Source organism: Coregonus clupeaformis, chromosome 20 (assembly GCF_020615455.1).
Source record: "Coregonus clupeaformis isolate EN_2021a chromosome 20, ASM2061545v1, whole genome shotgun sequence".
In the NCBI taxonomy this organism is placed as follows: domain Eukaryota; kingdom Metazoa; phylum Chordata; class Actinopteri; order Salmoniformes; family Salmonidae; genus Coregonus; species Coregonus clupeaformis.
In genome coordinates this window covers 15434283-15455103 of record NC_059211.1, presented here as the reverse complement: position 1 = coordinate 15455103, position 20821 = coordinate 15434283, and the positions used below count along the sequence as shown (strand labels likewise).

At 43.8% G+C, this 20821-nt stretch overlaps 1 protein-coding gene across 1 annotated transcript in view; it reads right to left on the bottom strand.

The window, feature by feature from the left end:
- Positions 1 to 5942, bottom strand: part of frem1b (Fras1 related extracellular matrix 1b) — a 66853-nt gene extending 60911 nt beyond the window's left edge. Inside the window, exons 1-5 of the mRNA XM_045205338.1 lie at positions 5490 to 5942; positions 3346 to 3654; positions 2946 to 3040; positions 2398 to 2657; positions 1491 to 1690 (exon numbers count right to left, since the gene is read on the bottom strand). Coding sequence (XP_045061273.1) covers positions 1491 to 1690; positions 2398 to 2657; positions 2946 to 3040; positions 3346 to 3582 — 792 coding nt within the window. The 5' untranslated portion in view covers positions 3583 to 3654; positions 5490 to 5942. The remainder of the gene's footprint in view (positions 1 to 1490; positions 1691 to 2397; positions 2658 to 2945; positions 3041 to 3345; positions 3655 to 5489) is intronic.
- Between the last annotated feature and the right edge of the window lie 14879 nt (positions 5943 to 20821).

Genomic DNA, 20821 nt, shown 5'->3' with positions numbered 1-20821 from the left:
GCGAGAAATTGCCAAGAAACTGAAGATCTCGTAGAACACTGTGTACTACTCCCTTCACAGAACAGTGCAAACTGGCTCTAACCAGAATAGAAAGAGGAGTGGGAGGCCCCGGTGCACAGACGCCTCACAGGTCCTCAACTGGCAGCTTCATTAAATAGTACCCGCAAAACACCAGTCTCAACGTCAACAGTGAAGAGGCGACTCTGGGATGCTGACCTTCTAGGCAGAGTTGCAAAGAAAAAGCCATATCTCAGACTGGCCAATAAAAAGAAAAGATTAAGATGTTTTGTTATGTTTTGCGGGTACTATTTAATGAAGCTGCCAGTTGAGGACCTGTGAGGCGTCTGTTTCTCAAACTAGACACTCTAATGTATTTGTCCTCTTGCTCAGTTGTGCACCGGGGCCTCCCACTCTTTCTATTCTGGTTAGAGCCAGTTTGCGCTGTTCTGTGAAGGGAGTAGTACACAGCGTTGTACGAGATCTTCAGTTACTTGGCAATTTCTCGCATGGAATTGCATAACATAATTGCAAAAGGGTTTTCTAATTATCAATTAGCCTTTTAAAATGTAAAACTTGGATTAGCAAACACAACGTGCCATTGGAACACAGGATGGTTGCTGATAATAGGCCTCTGTACGCCTATGTAGATATTCCATAAAAAATCAGCCGTTTCAAGCTACAATAGCCATTTACAACATTAACAATGTCTACACTGTATTTCTGATTAATTTGATGTTTTTTTAATGGACAACAAAATTGATTTTCTTTCGAAAACAAGGACATTTCTAAGTGACCCCAAACTTTTGAACGGTAGTGTATATTTGCGAGAAAAAAACCATATGGGGGATTGGAAGTGATGCAGACAATTACATTGATTGAAGTTACAATCTATCTGCAATATTAAAGCTGATCTACCCCCCCCCCTCCCCAAAAAATAAAAAATGAAAAAAAGGTCCTGCCCCCCTTAGTTACTGTTGCTAGCTTAGTCAAGCATGAGCCAAAACCATGGATTCTACCACAATTACACTGAGAGAATTGCCACAATAAATTATATTATATACCTAAAATAAACCATAAGATCTGTTAGAGAACACATGAGGGCACTCGATAGCACTGTCACAGGCGCAACCTGAACTTGTTGGTTGTGTTAGAACAGACCCAGGGTCTGGTGGCAGAAACGCTAAGGCTCATGGTTAGTGTAGTCTTTGGTGCTCTTTGAAACCAGGAATTGACGGGAAAAACACGACTTCTCAACACAGAGGTTGAAACATTCATAACCGATGGGCTCTACATCAACATACTAATTGTTTTGCAATCTCGGGAGAAAATATAACGTCTGCTTTGCACAGTATGGCTATCACTAATATTTAAGATCACCATGGGTTATTAAGAATCCAGTTCCGTAACCAAGAGTGGGATGAATTTGGCTCGCGGGCCGCCTATTGGGGAACCCTGCCATACAGTATGTTACAGTTACAGTAGTCTCTTACCTCCAGCAGTGCTCTGGAGGTCTGGTCCCGTTGCTCCACTCTGATAGGGATGTAATCAATCTCCGGAGAGGGGGGACTCAGGTGCTGGTACCTCAGAGCCGAGCTGAGGAACTCGTGGCATGTGGCTTTGAGGAAACGCACCTCCTTGGTGCCATGGAGACAGGGCTTGTTTCCCGGACAGGGGTCTCCAGTTTGTCTGCCTTGGGTGAATGATCGTTGGGAGACGTATGTCAATCAATGGAAGTTTACCTGAGGCTTGTTAAATATACAGAGCAACTACTGAGAGGAATCAAAGAGAGTGGCTTTCCAAAATCACATTCAAGTCACAACAAAAGTGAGTGACAGTGTTTGATTACTTTGCTGTACAGGACAAAAGCAGGACAAAAGCTCCCAGATGTGATGCCATACAGATGTAGGATCTTAATTTGAGAAAGTTTACTACAGCAGGAAAATAATCCTGCAGCAACAGGAAATGGGAATTATTATGTGGATCATAATTAATGGATATTTTTGTAGGGGTTGATGCATTTTTCTTAAGGGAAAATCAAGTCTGACATTGTATACATTTATTTTAGGAAATGACAAACTTCAGAAGCCTTTTTAAACCTCAAATACACTAAAAGTTATCCTGCAACAGGGTGATCAAATTAAGATCCTACATCTGTAATGCCAGTCTGGATCTAGGCCAAATAATTATACAATAACTAAATCACTGCGTCTATAAGACTGCATTGATAATAGGCCTACTGATCCAAATTCTGCATCGGATCGTCCATCCCTGCCATGAGGGAACTGGGATTCGAACTCATGTTCACAACAACACAACATACTCATGAAGCACCTTCAATATCATTGCATTTCCAACGTGTTGACCAGTAGCGAGATATGGGATGATGCCATGCTTTACCTTTCCTCAGCCCAGGGTCCTCCTCAGTCACCAGCTGCCCCAGGGAGGGGACACTGGTCTCTGGGGTGAGCAGCCGCACGGTGCAGGCCACGTCGGGCTGACTGCGGATGGTAAGGACGGCGCCGTCGATGGCGTTGGACAGGCCGTAGAACTGGGGGACCACCAGGGGAGTGCTGCCCAGCTCTACCAGGCTGCGTTCAGGTTCCACCACAATCATCCTCAACACCACCATCTCCACCAAGGTGTCGGAGTCTGTGAACCTGGAAGAAGTTGGAGCACATTCATCTTGACTACTTTTGAGATCTGAAAACATTTTATAACAAACGTTGAATTTGGAGTGCAATGAATAAAACTACACAGCAGTGTTTCTCAATCCATTCCTGGTGGGACCTCACCTTTTTGTTCTAGACCAGCACTACCACTCCTGACTCAACACAATCAACAACATCTATTTTCTCGCCTTGTTTTCATTCATCTCAGTTAATGAAGTGTGACGTGTGTTAAAAGCACTATGAATAAAGTTTGAATTTGAATGTATGTGGTCCTACCTGTATACCCTCAACATGACTATGTCTTCCTCCAGCAGGGGACTACCATTATGGATGTACTTCACCTCATCAGGCAGGAAATGGCAATCAAACACCTGCAACAAAATCAGTGACGACACCATTAAACTTCACATAACTAGACAGCAACACACTGATATAGAGCATGCACAACCACACAGTAGAACACCCTGTTACAATAGCTACACATTCTAAGAAAGTTTTGTAGTTCACATACACTGTTATATCATATGAAATCATACACTTATGGTATAGCAATGTGGATATATTCTAAAGACTGCAATGGGTAGCTAGTAAAGAAGCAGAAACAAAATGGCCGCTTTGTTTTAGCTTTGTTTGCATTTGTCATCATTGAAAAGTAACACAGACTTGATCCTCTCACCTGAGGAGTGAGTTTCCCCACTCTCTGAGTCACCGGCTCATTGAGCACCACCTCCACCTTACAGTCTGATGTCTGGTCCACGTTGAACTGCAGCTCCTTGTCTGTCACAAACACAGACCTCCCCCGGCCTACCTGGACCCCTGAGTTCACCTGCACCAGACTCTGCTGGGCACAGGCATGTGGTAGAACAGCCATCAGGGTCAACAACATCCAGGAATGGACCCCACCCGCCGCCATTTTGGCTCAATGTCTGTTGGTTGGTTTTCTGTGGCAGGAGCTCAGAGCTGTATCAGATGTATTGATGGAGGCCTGAGAAAGGGTTTTACCACAGAACAATGAGACAAATATTTCACCGGATGTATAAATGTGAAGCATCCGGTTGGTGTTTCCACTCACTACCAAATATGGTGATGAGAGGAAGCCCAGTGGCCGGCAGTGGGTGAAGATGGAGCGAGTTTGGACTTTGGCCGACATTCTGCACATTTTCTCAACGATGAAACATTTGATCTCCATACAGTTTTCTGTTTCCAAAACTAAAATCTGTAACAAACAGAGTGGACTGCGTTTGAGTTATTGCACACTCGCACTTCACAGAGTCGGCGTTCCCTAATGGAAATATGCAAATAAATGCTAGAACGCACCAATAGGATCTAACTAGCTCGTGCTTGGCTCTGCCCACCTCCTTGCTTGTTCTGCCCACTATGATTCATTTGCTCCCATTGGAAACGACAGGCTCTAGTTTTACGATGGGGCTTGATGTATAGGAGGCACAAAATGGACTCCCCACAATCAGGCAGTTTCTCTAGTCTTTCAATGTCTCTCAGATACCTCAGGACGATTGCCTCAGCAATGGCCGACTTACTTGTTCCATCTCCACCTAATAGTCAGCAAAACCTGAAGGAAAAAGTGAATACAAAAAAACAAAAAATAACTCTCCAACACGAAGTCTGTCTATAATTACTCCATCTGACCCAGAAACCAAACGCAGCCAGCAGTCTACTCTACAGGCGACTCGCTCCGGAAACGCTTTCACCCTCCATTTCACTTCAAAACAAGCCCCCATTGCAGGAAACAAGGGGTTAATCTGTGTGACCCCAGCGAGGTGCTGGAAATGGCATCGGGGGGCGGGGGGAGCGAGGATCAAAGGGGGGCGCGAACTGGAGCCTGCGTGCCACTTCCCATTCTGCCAGACGTACTTTACTTCGTTAGCGTAGTGAAAGCTAGCAGCCTTTCATCTGTCAGCCAGACAAAGGTAGGCTAGGACCATAGAAATAGAATGACTAGAGAGTCTATTTCTATGCTAGAGAGTTAATTTCTAGACTAGAACAGACTACATAGAGCCTTTGAGAAGAGAGAACAGTAAAGAGAAAGTGTAGAAAGATTGCTGGTAGGCTAGAATAGGTCTGTTAACATTTTGCCTGCTGTTTCTATTGTCTGTGATTAGTCACTGTAGCTAAATGGAAAACATATTTGTTTTGTTGGGCAATTGTTAGGCAAGCTAACAATGTAGCATACCTCCTCATAGCCCTCTAGAAAAAAAAACGAAATGTATCTGACTTTTCTAAGAAGGCATCAAAAGGGCATCATCTTCTGTTCACTCTCATCTTTCTGCACCTTGGCTAATGTGTGGGGTGTGCGGTAGATTCCTCAAGTTTCATTTTTGAGAGGGAGTCACACAAAAAAAAGTAGATCAACACTTATCATTTTCTCTGCCTATCTACGTGCACTTAACATTAACATGACATTTAATAACAACTGGTTAACTTGAAGGGGAAGTCCAGTATTTTACAACTTAATGTTAGCACAGCGCAAACAGAAAGGTTTGTGTTCCTGTGTGGATGTCTGTGTTACTGCAACAGTTAATGTCTAAACCATACATCCTTAGAGCAGAGTCATTAATGAAGAGTGGCGTGACATTGTGCAAGACTTTTACGTGCTGAAGAGACGATAACACTCTTCAGAGAAAGTTTCCAGTAAACGTCTACTGCTCTAATTGTTAGTTGTAAGTGTTAGAGAAGCAGAAAGAGAGAGAAAAGAAAGGAGAGAAATCCCTACTTTTACCTAAACTGACCAGGAGGTAAGGCTCTTATCAGAAAGTGCTGGAAGTGTGTTTGTGTGTGATACATGCAGCCGATGGCACATACCTGCAGTTGGAGCTGTCCTAAAGGTCTCTTGTCCGGCACCATCTGCACACTCTCAGAGAGGAGGGATCCTGTCAACTCACACACTCACACCCTTCCTGGAACCACACCGTCACTGTGAAAACTCTGGCATCCCAACACAAAAAGGACCACAGCCGAGACAAAACACAGGGGAAAGACCTGTGAGATAGTGAGAACTAAAGCACACACAGGGTCTCCACGTCTGTTAGAGGTCGTCTTCCTGCCAGACTGTTGGGAAGTACATAGAGAGAGTGAAAGAGAGAGAAAGAAAGAGGGAGAGGGAGAGAGAGAAGGGGAAAGGGAAGGGGGAGAGGGAAAACAGCTTAACCTCAAAAACACAGGAAATGTGCGGAGCAGCTCCAAGAGTTTTACTTCTCTATCGCTTTCTCCTGCACTCACAAGCCCAGATGTTCTTATTCCCCAAAGAAGGCAAACCTCAGACCCCACTGCAGAGTCAAAGAGAGCAGGGAGAGAGAGAAAGAAAGAGAGAGAGAGAGAGAGAGAGAGAGAGAGAGAGAGAGAGAGAGAGAGAGAGAGAGAGAGAGAGAGAGAGAGAGAGAGAGAGAGAGAGAGAGAGGGGGAGAAGGTGAAAGAGAGAGAGAGAGAGGGAGTGAGCGGAGGAGAAAGAGAGAGGGATTGAGAGAGAGAGAGAGAGAGAGAGAGAGAGTGAGAGAGAGAGAAAGGAGAAAGAGAGGCCTTTGACTTGGTTAGCAAAACTGTAGTTCTTCTGAAAGAGGGAAGAGCCAATAGCGTAGACGTAAACAGGTTTTTGTTGAGCCAACCTGTTTGCTGTGAAGCAGTAGCTTTGATGTTTTATGACATCACAGGCATCCTGGAAGGAGACTGGTGGTGCACAGAAAAGGAAAAGAAAGGAAAAGAAACACAAAGGGTTTTCAGGAACCACACACTTTCTCTCCCGTTTACACTCACACCAACACTCTGCCTCGTTCTCGTTCACAGTCTTTCTTTTTCACTCTTAAATGCACGCACACACACACACACATACACACACACACACACACACACGCATACACACACGCGCCCCAGGCTGACCTGTGGGACAAAGACATACCTCTCCCCCGCTGGGCTGCCTTTCTCAGTTGAGTGAGGGGAGCAGAGTTGCCCTCTTCACCCAAGTCTGCACCCTCCCAATTCTCTCTCTCTCTCTCTCTCTCTCTCTCTCTCTCTCTCTCTCGCTCTCTCTCTCTCTCTCTCTATCGCTCACACATGCACGCACGCACCCACACCCCTCAGTCCGAGCCCAGAGATGAACAGTACCAGTAGTCCACTCACCCCACAACTCAATTATCCTATAGATGGATTCTGCAGGTGTGCATTGCATTGCATTGAGAAAAACAAATTGGTAACACTTAGGGAGCGTAACTAACGAGCACTTAACATATGGCTAAGTACATAAACAAATAACTTTATAACACTACATAACATTGTCATAACATACAATATTTAATGAACAATTATGACAGCTTGTGGCAATCACCATTACTACTCTGTGACGACAGAAACCGTTACCTAACTCGTTGGCTAAAGGTTTAGCCTTGTTATGACAGTTATGCATACTTCCAGTGATGGCTGAAGGTTTGCAGGGTGTGCAGACATCCAACTTGCCATTGTTGACATGGGCATTCCCATTCGTCCATAGCTTACAGGCAGAGGGGAAATGATGTGATTTCCTCATGGCAACATTCTTGTAGCAGCTGACTCTGAGTCAAGATAGGGCTGTAAGTAAGGGATATATCTTCGTACAAAAAGCACTATAAAGTACAATTTAGATTGACTTAGATAGTCTCTCCTCATTTAGACTATCTAGACAGGTTATCGGGGGGGGTATTCAACTCTTACCCTATGAGGTCCGGAGCCTGCTGGGTTTCTGTTTTACCTGATAATTAATTGCACCCACCTGCTGTACCAGGTCTAAATCAGTCTCTGATTAGAGGGAACTCAAAAAAAAAAAAGGCTTCGAGGTCCAGAGTTGAGTTTGAGGCCTCTACAGTAATATTTTATTTGATGAACATGTATGTACATTCATTCCTGTGGTCTTTGACGGGCTCTGTATGTAACCCCAGCAGCTAAAGGAAATGCCAATATGTTAGAGCTGCTTCCATCCATTCATATCCCAGCTAACTCCTGGGTTACCCTGAGTGATAAAACACATGTTGTAAAGAAAACAGAGGCTTCCTGACCTGGCCTACTTCAGCTATAGGTTCACTGATGACAACTCCATTTGTGGACTGCTTCGGAAATGTCAGATTCCAGAAGTCCTTAAAACTGTAACCTTATGGAGTTATGGAGTAGGCTGTGGATAATTCAACTTGATAACTGGTGTAGGCCCATTGACTGAATACAACGAACTGCATATGCACTGTTTTGTCGTAACCTGCTTAGATACAAGTGCATGTATGCATGTACACATGAACACACACACAAACCTAACCCTCAAGCCTAAAAAAGCATTTTTCCTTGTGGGGACTGGTGAAATGTCCACTTGTCCGAATTTTCCTTGTTTTAATATCCTTGTGAGGACTTCTGATCACCACAAGGACAGTAAAATGAAAAACACACACACACACACACACACACACACCACACAAACACACACACACTGGATGAGCAGTTTAGGTGCTCAGTGATTACTCGAGCAGATTCGGGGGCTGCATGCAGGCTGAGCTGAAGGCACAGACCTGTCAGTCGTCGTTAAGTCGCCACTGTGTCCAATCAGGGGTGTGTTCAGGCGTGTTTAACGAGGGGCTGACACAAAACACGGCCACTTGTTCTCTGCCTTGATCGTGCTGCTGGCTCAAATTAGCCTCTCGATCTGGTCCCCTCAGATAAAAGCCTCTCAGATTCAGATGAGAACCTCTCCCTATAGTGTTTCGCAGTTTCACAGTTTCACAGTTTCACATACAGTGGGGAAAAAAAGTATTTAGTCAGCCACCAATTGTGCAAGTTCTCCCACTTAAAAAGATGAGAGAGGCCTGTCATTTTCATCATAGGTACACGTCAACTATGACAGACAAATTGAGAAAAAATATCCAGAAAATCACATTGTAGGATTTTTCATGAATTTATTTGCAAATTATGGTGGAAAATAAGTATTTGGTCACCTACAAACAAGCAAGATTTCTGGCTCTCACAGACCTGTAACTTCTTCTTTAAGAGGCTCCTCTGTCCTCCACTCGTTACCTGTATTAATGGCACCTGTTTGAACTTGTTATCAGTATAAAAGACACCTGTCCACAACCTCAAACAGTCACACTCCAAACTCCACTATGGCCAAGACCAAAGAGCTGTCAAAGGACACCAGAAACAAAATTGTAGACCTGCACCAGGCTGGGAAGACTGAATCTGCAATCTGCAGCTTGGTTTGAAGAAATCAACTGTGGGACCAATTATTAGGAAATGGAAGACATACAAGACCACTGATAATCTCCCTCGATCTGGGGCTCCACGCAAGATCTCACCCCGTGGGGTCAAAATGATCACAAGAACGGTGAGCAAAAATCCCAGAACCACACGGGGGGACCTAGTGAAGGGACTCAAATACTGCAGTGCCAGACGTGTCCTCCTGCTTAAGCCAGTACATGTCCAGGCCCGTCTGAAGTTTGCTAGAGTGCATTTGGATGATCCAGAAGAGGATTGGGAGAATGTCATATGGTCAGATGAAACCAAAATAGAACATTTTGGTAAAAACTCAACACGTCTTGTTTGGAGGACAAAGAATGCTGAGTTGCATCCAAAGAACACCATACCTACTGTGAAGCATGGGGGTGGAAACATCATGCTTTGGGGCTGTTTTTCTGCAAAGGGACCAGGACGACTGATCCGTGTAAAGGAAAGAATGAATGGGGCCATGTATCGTGAGATTTTGAGTGAAAACCTCCTTCCATCAGCAAGGGCATTGAAGATGAAACGTGGCTGGGTCTTTCAGCATGACAATGATCCCAAACACACCGCCCGGGCAACGAAGGAGTGGCTTTGTAAGAAGCATTTCAAGGTCCTGGAGTGGCCTAGCCAGTCTCCAGATCTCAACCCCATAGAAAATCTTTGGAGGGAGTTGAAAGTCCGTGTTGCCCAGCGACAGCCCCAAAGCGGCAGGTAGCTTAGTGGTTAAGAGCGTTGTGCCAGTGACCGAAAGGTCGCTGGTTCTAATCCCCGAGCCGACTAGGTGAAAGATCTGTCGATGTGCCCTTGAGCAAGGCACTTAACCCTAATTGCTCATGTAAGTCGCTCTGTATAAGAGCGTCTGCTAAATGACAAAAAAAAAAAAAAAAAAAAAACATCCCTGCTCTAGAGGAGATCTGCATGGAGGAATGGGCCAAAATACCAGCAACAGTGTGTGAAAACCTTGTGAAGACTTACAGAAAACGTTTGACCTGTGTCATTGCCAACAAAGGGTATATAACAAAGTATTGAGAAACTTTTGTTATTGACCAAATACTTATTTTCCACCATAATTTGCAAATAAATTCATTAAAAATCCTACAATGTGATTTTCTGGATTTTTTTTCCTCATTTTGTCTGTCATAGTTGACGTGTACCTATGATGAAAATTACAGGCTTCTCTCATCTTTTTAAGTGGGAGAACTTGCACAATTGGTGGCTGACTAAATACTTTTTTTTCCCACTGTAGTTGGCCATTGATCTCCAGTGCACTCATAAGTATGTAGGCTGAAAAATTATAATAACACAAGGGGACGATTATGTGAAATAATATCCTATTGAAAGTTTGGTATTTTAATTTTTAGTTTTGTGGTGTTTAATATCAACTTATTTGGAAGCATTTGCTTGAGGATATCTCAACTCTGGGACAGCGTGAAGTAAATATAAATATTGATGATCATTTTCCTCAGTAAATCCTGTTTTAGGTCAATGTGAGAAAGTTTGAAGTCAAAGTGTGTAACCAAGTTTGTTGTTAGCTTTTATATCTACATTTGACATTGTGCAGAGTAGAGGCGCTGCCAGAAACGATGCTGTAGCTAGTTTTGATTGCATTTGAATCAAGTGTCCAATGACTGTTGATGAATTCTGACTGGTACCCTTTGCGTTGTGACTTTGGGAGCGTGGTGGCACAACACTGGCCCTATGCCCACCTGGCCCTGCAGGGGCCTGTCATAGCTCGGCCACCACTTCTCCACTTGAAGTTAATTTCGCTCCACTATGATTAAATTCTGGAACTCTCTCTGCAATCTGAAATAATATTATTTTCAATTGAGTTAGCTGTTAGTTTATCAAGGCACAAAGTTGTAAAAAAAAATGTTTTTACATGCTCTAAACTCTAAACAAATGTTCACAGAATCCTACGTTTGCCTGGGTGTGGAAATCGACCGAGTAGTTGCATTGAGAAAAAGAGACTTGAGGCTCTCGCTCTTGGCTAGAGATCCATTCTAACAGTTCCATTGGCTGGGAAGCTGCATATCTATCAGCACCACTAAAAAAAGACACCTGAGTTATAAAACTGACACCCTCCAACGAAAGTGAAGAGATCAGTTTTGCAATGTGGTTCCACTCCACAGCAGTGAATAAAGTCAATAAATTAAAGCAAAATTGGGCTCAATTCTTCAGAGAATCCTGCTACCGGTGGGTGCGGTTGGCAGCCGATGAAGCCTGGGAGGCTGATGGCAGAGACTGAGCTGCATGGCACAGGACCATGGGTGGCACAGGAAGAACCTCCTATCCACGGCCGCCGTCTTTCTTCCTTCCCATTCTCCCTCCACTATAGCACGGTGAGGCAAATTCAAAGTGTCTTTATTGGGATATCGGGGATAGCGATCGCTTGTTGTGTCATAGGTGAGTATTCATGAATACATTGGTTCATACATGCATTCATCATCAAAGTTGTTTAGATAGTTTGAAAACTTAGTATACTACAAACATACAGACTTGACTTATCTTCTAGAACTGAAGATCTTGTCAAGACCAGAATATTCAGTAATTGAGTTGCAGACACTAAAATGAATTAGAATAGGATGAATGGACCTTAAACTCTTTGTGTCAGGTGGCCTTTGTTTGTTGAGAGCCTTGAGAACACTTGTCAGGTGACAAAGGCCATGGCAGTCAATCGTTGTTTCAATATTAGCAACACTCTGTCGGTCACCAGTGGAGGTTAATCGGTATCATCACACAGTTACAACCTGTCACAGCAACTAAACTGTCATCACTGACACGTGATCCCTCCATCCCTTCTTTCTGGTCATGAGAAGATAAAGGAGGGATCGTGAGACGAGTAGAGAAATGGACCTGAGGGACAAGACGCCCTGTCTGGCACCTACACCATGGCAACCCATGGCCCCAGGTATCAGGTAGGGGTATCTGTAGGGATAAAGGAAGAGAAGAGGAGGGGGCTCATGGGACAGGATGGTTGACATTCACTAGCGGCAGTGGCGGCGGGATGGAGGGAGGAGGAGCTGATCCTCTGATTATGCAAATTAGGCGGGATTTGACGCAAAGTGCCCCGGACTGGTCACCAATGTTTCACGAGTCGTGAAAGGGCAAGGCTCCCTGGGAGTAATAAGGCACATTAGCTGAATGGAGAGATGAACAGGGGTGCCGGGGAGAGGGAGATGAGTGAGAGCAGAGGAAGAAGAGAGGGAGGAGGCAGAAAGGAGGGAGGAGAGAGGGGTATAAGCTCCTGAGGTCCTAATGAGCTGGACCGGCTACTCCTCCAGCACAATACATTATCATATTTCCACGTAATTAGTTTGTTTTTCCACTTGAAATGAGTGAGCGGGTTGGCGGTGCATTCAGTGCCGCGGGGGGGCTGGCCTATCCCATCTCCCTCTCCACGATGACCCCTAACCCCCCTCTCGCATGACCGCTCCTTCTCCCCATTCTCCTTGTAGTAAACCCATCATATCCACCCATTATGATCACATCCTGAGCTATGCTCTCAGTCCGCTGTGGGAGATGATAGGGAGATGAGAGAGGGGGAACTGGCTATGGATCTCATGAATAGTGTATGTATGTATGTATGTATATGGGAGGCCGACGTTGGAAGTGTTTTGGTAAGGTGAGAGGATCTGTGGCGGAGAGACATGAGCAGATGACTGGTGGCACTGTGGCTCTCTGTCAGGTCTCTGGGGAGCCTCAGGGGCCCACACTGCCAACGCACTGGACTCCTGGATCACAGTCCAGTACTATCAATTATCAACACATTCTTCAAGGAAGGGTTTCAATATGTCTCCTTACTGCTGCAGGGGAAGTGCCCTATGATACTGTATATGATGTTACCAACTGTAAGGCCAAGGTACTTGGGATCTAGGGCGCTGGCGACTCGAAGGCGAACCTCTTGGTTCTTTCATATTGTGTGAATTAATGTGTAAATTATTAAAAGAAGAAAAAAAAACATGTAATACAAATACGCAAGATGGAGATGCTCCACTCAAACATGAGATTTGATCTAAAAAGTGTTTAGATAATCATATGGCATGACTAATACTATAACCAGGTCCTCTACCAATGCCTCACTAGACTACATAGTTTCAGCTGTTCATCTGTCATCAGGACTAATGGTAAGATCAATCAATGTTATTAGGAACCAATGCTTCACAGTAACACATTTACCCTCACAGTCAAGCCAAGTTCTTCAGCTTGGGAGAACAAGACACATGACATCTCCTTATACTCCGGTTGTCCTGGCGGGCCTGCCGAGGAGATGCCAATTTGCTTAGGGTGGCGTAGGCTGTTTTGAGGCTGCCTCTGCCTCTGCGCTGGGCTTTGACCTGGTGTGACATGGCTGTGCAGCAGGCAGGCAGAAGGACTGACCGATGGCTACGGCTAGGCTACGTTAGCGTGTCTTCTCCGAAGCTCAGTCAAGCAGCAGCGGTAGCAGCAGTAGCTTTGCATTAGGAGCACAGGCTGGAGTGGACTTGGCCACCGTCCTGGCTTCATGCTTCATCACATACTGTCCAAAGGGGGGAAAGCTTCTATCTTGGGTGCTCTGCCGTGTTGCAGTTTAGATTCTCTCTCTGATGTGGATTTTAAAAGACTTTTTAATGGGCATAGCCTGACTGTCTGAGGGGACATTATACACGAGAATCGTGATAGAGGTTCACTGTACAGATATGCTATCTTAATTTGATCACTCTGTTGTCTGAGATAATTTTCCTGTGCAGCAGGAAATGCAAATTGTAGTGTATTCAAGGTTTCTAAAGTTTGTAATTTCCACTTTAAAATGTCAGACTCGATTTATCTTAACAACAAATTGATCAACCCCTACAAAATGTCCATTAATTATAATCCACATAATAATTCACATTTCCTGCTCTACAGGATTGTTTTCCATCTGTGAGAAACTGGTCAAATTAAGATAGTACACCTGTATAGCAGCCAATGTCAGCCCACTGCTACTGTTTGGGACTCAACAACTGATTAAGCAAGTAACTGAATATTAAATGTCTGAACTCTGGAAAATAAAAAGGACGTTTGAATGCAGTAGTCCTTCTCTTTCCAGTATTTGCACAATAAAAAACATTTTGAATAATTGTTGACATGATGGAATGAAGGAAGGTCACACATCTTGTCCCTCTTTGGATGTTAGTTACCGGTCTAGTTTTGTAGTGAGAGTTGGTGTAATGATTCAAAGTAAAAAAAAAGAGTGTATACTCTCCGAAGCACTCAAACACAGACACTCATATGCACCCCCCAATACACACACACACACAGACACACAAACAACCCACCATCCCAGTGGTTTTCATGTGTACTTGGGCAGAAGCTCCACCTCAGCAGCAGGCAGGGCCTGGTCTCAGCAGAGACAATCTTGGCTGGCCGGTGTGCCCAGACAGGGGCAGCATGGCGGGGCTCCAGTGCTCTGGCCGGGGCCCAGTTGGTGCTTAATCACAGTGAGCGGTCAGCCTGCCTGTGTGGCCCTCCTCCGCCTTTCACAGCCAGCTGACATCACACATACAGGGGGAGAGTCAGGGGAGTGGTGCTGGCTCGCTCCTTATATCCTCCCTCCCTCCTCTCTCTTTCAGCATGCCCCACACCAGCCGTGCAGGTGTGTAATCTTGAGCCAGGGACAGCGGCGGCCCCAAATTGTGGGGAGGGGAGTGGGGTTGGATGTATGGGGAAAGGGTCTGGTGGATGAGGGGCAAGATGGGGGAGGAGGTGGTGGTGGGTCAGTGGGACATGCCAAGACCATGAGCACAGATCGTGTTGGAGAGCCAAGGCTGGAGCCTGCCAAACGCTGGGTGACCGAGTCGCTCTCCAGACCAGCCGCATCTCTGTCACCAATGTGCCACTGAGTGTTGTGTGTATCATGCTGATGTGTGGTAGGTACAAACAGAAATGGGGACAGAGCCTTGTAAAGTGCCTCAGCAAGCACATGACAACTTGGCTGGGAAAGTAACCATAACATAACAACCATCTTGGCTGACAGAAATGTGATCACCTCAACTATTATAGTAATAGCTGGGGCTACACTTTTACACACACACAACATTGGACAAATTAGACAAACACTACATTTCTATAGCCTATGTATTACAATTTCTGGGACGAGACTATTGCTGAAAGTACACAAATGAAAATGGGGCTCTGATGGGATACAATAGAAAGCAAATCAAGTAGGTTGTAGAGCCTGACAAATAACACCTTAGATTAAGGCACACCAGTGGTCTCCAACCTTCCCTGAGTTAAGATCACTGTCTGAGTCAAAATGCAAGCCGAGATCTACCCCTCAGATTTCTTTTTAAACATGACTTAAAAAACGTAAGCCTATTCAATGTTAACCAATTATAAACAGTTCTGTAGCAATGAGGTTTGTGCAGTAGGCTATAGGCCCAATGCATTATCACTACATATTGGCTATGCTTGAATTGCCCTGCCAATGTTGTTCTTCTCAAACCATTTTGAAATTATATTTTAAAGAATGTAGGTACAGTATATGATCCCACTGGTAATAGGTAATTTGTTGTATTACTTGTGAGGCACAGCTGAGTGAGCATCATCATTTGGTTGTATTTTTTTATTGGACTGATGGCCTGCATCTGATGGTCAGTCTGAGGGGAGGGAGGGAGCAGAGGTGAGGCTGCCTCTCACCCGACTCACTGTTCCTCCGCTCTCCCTCCCTCCGCTGAGAAAAGGGGACACAGTCTTTCAGCTGATGGCGAAACTCAAGTCGCAGTGCATTACTTCTGCCTCGTGCACCAATTCATGTTGTTACTCCTATATATTCCACAATATAAAAAAAAGACACAAACCGGTAATAATAACAACGCAAGCTTATCGGAACACTTTGCTATAGTCCTTCATTGCAGCTGAAGTGCTGGTTGTAGTGTGAGCGGAAGTAGGGAGAACGTGCATTTTATGACTTAAAAGTGTTGAACAAAGTGTTGACAGTGCTGAATAACAACTTAACCATGAATTTATCCATAAAAACAGCAGCGCTTTGCTGTATTCGTTGAGTCTTTTTTAAAAATCTTACAGTATCAACTTTGCTGTGCATTCAAGGCTTCTTTTTACAGTCTATAGGGGTCTACAGAGAATACACAAACAGGGCAGAGGAAACTGCACAGTGATCTGAGCTCTATGGGCTTGCCAGGTAAGCAGAGTTCTACCTTCAGACACATGAAATGGTTCAAAATGGGAACACTTTGCCTTCCCGGCACTAGGGCTGCTGAATCAAGTGCACCTACCAAACAACAGCACGAAAAAAAAAAAAAAATCTTTGTTTTCTTTACAGATATGTTTGGTGATCGACTAGGTATGCCTTGGAGACCACTGAGATACACTTTCTAAATGGTTTGTAACTGAATTATTAGTTCATATACTTAGATTAGTTCATATTAATCAGCTGTAAACATTAATTAATTTGTGTCATTTTAATGCCATTTGGTAATTTGGTCAAAGAACAAGTCCGAGAACAATTAATGTTAAAATGCTACAGAACATATAGCCAAGTATTATCAATCAATACTTAGAGCAACAAAGAATATAGGAACACAACGTACATTTATTTGAATTCAAACTGAAAATTATATAGCTACAAACTAACCCTTTGGGTATGAATATTGTACTTTTTTTGCAGATGGTGGTCTCAAAATTTCCCAGAGACAACTGAACCAGGCATAAGGACATTAAAAGTCTATCACCAACATGAGCGGCACAGAGGTCATGAGCATGTGTATGTTTACTGCACTTATTTTTCATACTGTACAGTTGTGTCTATTATATCTCATTGTATCACAATGCTGTTCAAGACAAAACATTAGGAAATGAGGTCAACTTGAGTTTGACTGGGATTTAAAATGGTGGAGCTACTGTTCGTGATACAAGGTGATGTGGCAACGGCCATCGTGATTAAGAACCCTCGTGTCATGTCATAGTGACATAGTCCACAGCTGTGCCTTCTCTCCATGCTCTGGGGACAGGTAGGAACCCAGAGCAAGGGATTCTGGGTAGGCAGAAAGAGGGCCCTGTCCGGGAGATGTTAATCGCCCTGTCACCACGGGAAGATTGAGCTAAGGCCGGACAGCCACACATCAAACCACCTCTCATAAGTGCCAAAACAGACGGGTGGGAAAAGATGAGTACCGTATCTGAACAACCCAGGAGCCCTTTAACTCTGCTAAACCAGAAGGATTAAAAAAATATGAGGAGAATAATTAAAGAAAATAAAAACGTTCATGTGTACATATGCAAATGAGTTTGGAAATGTCAAATTTGCATACATTTTCGTTGACCCCCGTTGCAGTCTCCCTCCCAGCGAAGGCTGGCTGCACCGATGACAGCTCGGCCATTGTCCAGACGCCCTGCTTTACATATCACAGTGGCCTCCCATCACCGCGGGTTACCCACGCCGCCCATCAGCGCCTGTCGTCACGGAAACGGAGCCTGATGCGAAGTGACAGCGGAGACAGCCCCGAATGACTGACTGACTGACCGGCCACGCAGGGAGAGAGGGAAGGAAGGAGAGGAAGAGAAGCAGAGGAGAGGGGATACGCTCAGGGCTTAGCTAAACTACAGAATACAAAACCTTTGATTTATGCTAACTTATTCATTAATTTAATCAATTAGTTGTTGACTGTTCATCAAAATAATACTGTATGGGTGTGACCTGGAGCTGTGCTTGTTTTTGCGTGAAACTGTCTCCTTTGTCATGTGTTTGTCTTGTCTGACTTCTGATGAGAGGTTGAACTCATGCATTGGTGACAGTGAGGGCTAAAAAAGTGACAAATATAGTCAAGTCAAATATTTGAGTGACAGACAATGTACCATGTACTCTGTCATCACATGTAAATAGTGCAAGTATAAAGCAACTGAAATGGTTGAGACCAAAACAGTGACTAATAACAGGTTATATATATGTATACACACATATATATATATATATATATATATATATATATATATATATGTTTTTCTTTTAATGAACTGAGTGAGCATACTAAATGAGTTTCATTTTAAAAGTATACATTTTAATTTACATTTAAGTATCCATGTGTTCAACCATGTAGGGCGATGCAGTACCTGTATAAATAATCGATACAATTATAATCATATGCAAAAAGAAACCGGTTAAAACGTTAGAAAATGTGCTTTGATTGATACAGCTTCTGAATTTTGTTCAGATACTGATGGCATGCCGTCTACCTTCAAGACCAGCAATGAGCTATTGGTTTCCCCCTGCTGGTGAGGATATAGAAGGCAGCAGCAGCACATTTCCCCAGCTTCAACAAATGTGAATAAATGCAAATAGCATTTGCAGATTCCTTCTGTGGCGATATCTGCAGTAAGAGAAAGCTTTGATATTTATATATATGTATGTTATGAATTCCAAGCCCCTGACCCTTACTTAATTTAACAGGAAATATTATTTGTTCCCAAGTATGTACTTTAAAATGTATGAGAAGAGATGTAGCCCCAGCATTTGTAATTTAGATTTGATTAAATAAGTCCACATACATTTTAACCCTCCAACTCAGAGGCAGAGAATTTATCATCACAATTATTACATTTATTTGATCGTGCTTTTTGCCCCACCTCACATCACCAAAGTTAATTTAGGTCATGCCATACCCGAGGACACGGAATTTGAACGCTCCAAATAGTTTAATAACGTTAAACTGCCATCCGACACAATCATTTGACCCACCAGCTTATCATCTTATTTAATGAGATGCCAAAAGGGTTGATAAGATTCAACCATAATATTTTATCATATATTATGACATTATAGGATATAGTAGATTATAGTAGCCTGCTTTACACTGTATGTATTGTATACATACCCCAGTGATGAGGTTACATAACCTGAACAACAGTTTCACAGATTTCAGCTTATTTCTAATACTCTAAAAAGGTTTTAATGAATAAATCATTCAACATTTTACATTCAGATGTATATGTTCTTTATGATTTAAATATGGGATGGATTTAGTAATGTAATTATAATATTAAACATTAAATAATATATTTACAGTTAAAACATTAAAATGGTTGTAATGTTTGTTCATTCTAATCATTCTTCAGATTCACAACAGTATGCTGTTATTCTAAACACAAAAAACGATTTCCACAAATATAGCCCTAATACACTGCCATTCTACTGTATACGCACCACAATAGACCCATAACATCAGAACCATTACCCATCAGCCTTTGCTATTGAACTCCTAGTCTTCTTCTTCTCTCCTTCTCTCTGGTGTGGCTGCGAGGTTGGGAGGAGGAAGTGAAGAGAGCGAAGTTAATTGTTCCTGACTGCTGCTGTGCTCACCTGAGGCTTGAGTCGCTACTCAACATATTGAGCATTTAGAGAGACTAACACATCTATTATACATACATGGAACCTAACAGGGAGATTGGGCACAGATGTTGCCAAAGATGCAGGTTAGCTTGTCAGTTGAATAGGCAAGTTATCTTAAAGGACAAAACACCTTTATTTATTTATTTCTTAATTGGGTGTATTTTTGTGGCCGCTGTATATGGATATTGAAAGCACACGAGCGCATACATTCAAACACAGTAAACACACACAAATACACACAAACACACAAGCATGCCCACATGCACAAACATGCATGCATGAACACAGACACACAAGCATGGACACACACATGCACACACACACACACACACACACACACACAAACACAAAGCAGTGTCCTGTATCTGGCAGTGAGTTGCAACGACAGCCCAGGAGGGTCTGAGATGCAGTGGGAGCCGGATGGAGCCTGGATGGGGGATTGGTGGCTGAGGCGGATCCAGAGCTGTTGGCTGCAGTTGAAGACCTGGCTGTGAGAAGGGGAGGACAGAGACCAGATCTCACTGCTCAAACACAGCCCCTCTCAGCCAGAGATGCACACACATGCACCCACGCGCACACTCATGCGCATGAGTGTGAATGGTCACTCACACACACACTCACACAGAGGGAGCTCCCTGCCAACCGCTCGCCACTGCCAGCCTGTCTGGCCACACTCACTCTGAAAGCCATTTTGTTTGTTGTTGTCACGTCACCATTTAAAAAATGGAACAGGAAGGGGGTTTTATGGGGGCATATGCCCCTTTCCCCCCTCCAGCAAATCCCCCCCCACACAGGCAAGGAGCTAAGCTGACACAAGCTGGGCAGGTTCCCCCTGTCATATGGCACTTCCACACAAAGCACATGTTTTTCTGAGGGAGTAACAGTCACAACAACTCCACAGCCAAAGCACGTCTTGAGTGGTGTTCAGAACTCCCGCCATGTCATCTGGGTTTGACATGATGCGCAGAGGTGTCCCCTTTCACTGCAACCCCCTCCCTACACCCCCCACTAAAGCTGGGGTCACCCATCTCACCCGTGCTCCCATTCACACCAGTGCCCGTATAATATGATACCCACTGTGATTGTTATGGATAAAAGCCGGTGTGACATTTTCTGTAATCTACTTTATGTCAAAATTGGCATATTTTCATTACAGACATATCAATCATTGCATAAACCAATGAGAATGTATATTAGGCTGTAGATATAATGTGCACATATTAGATGTATGCAATAATAGTATAGTGTACTGGTATTGACCCCCAGACATCATATGTAAGTGTTAATTTTTGTAATATGAAATATCAGCCATTTTTAATTACTTGAGCCAAGGACATCAATAATTTATAAGTTCTGATAAATGTCTGATAAGACAGACGCTCACGCACACACCAAGAGCCATTAATCAGAGCCTTAAGTAGACACATTATATTCAGTCCCCTAATCTGTCTACCTGTCTATCTTTCTGTCAATCTGTCTTTCGTTCTTTCTCTCTGTCCAGACGCTCTACCATGCTTCCCCTGCGCACCAGATTGCCAGGTCCCCTCTCTCT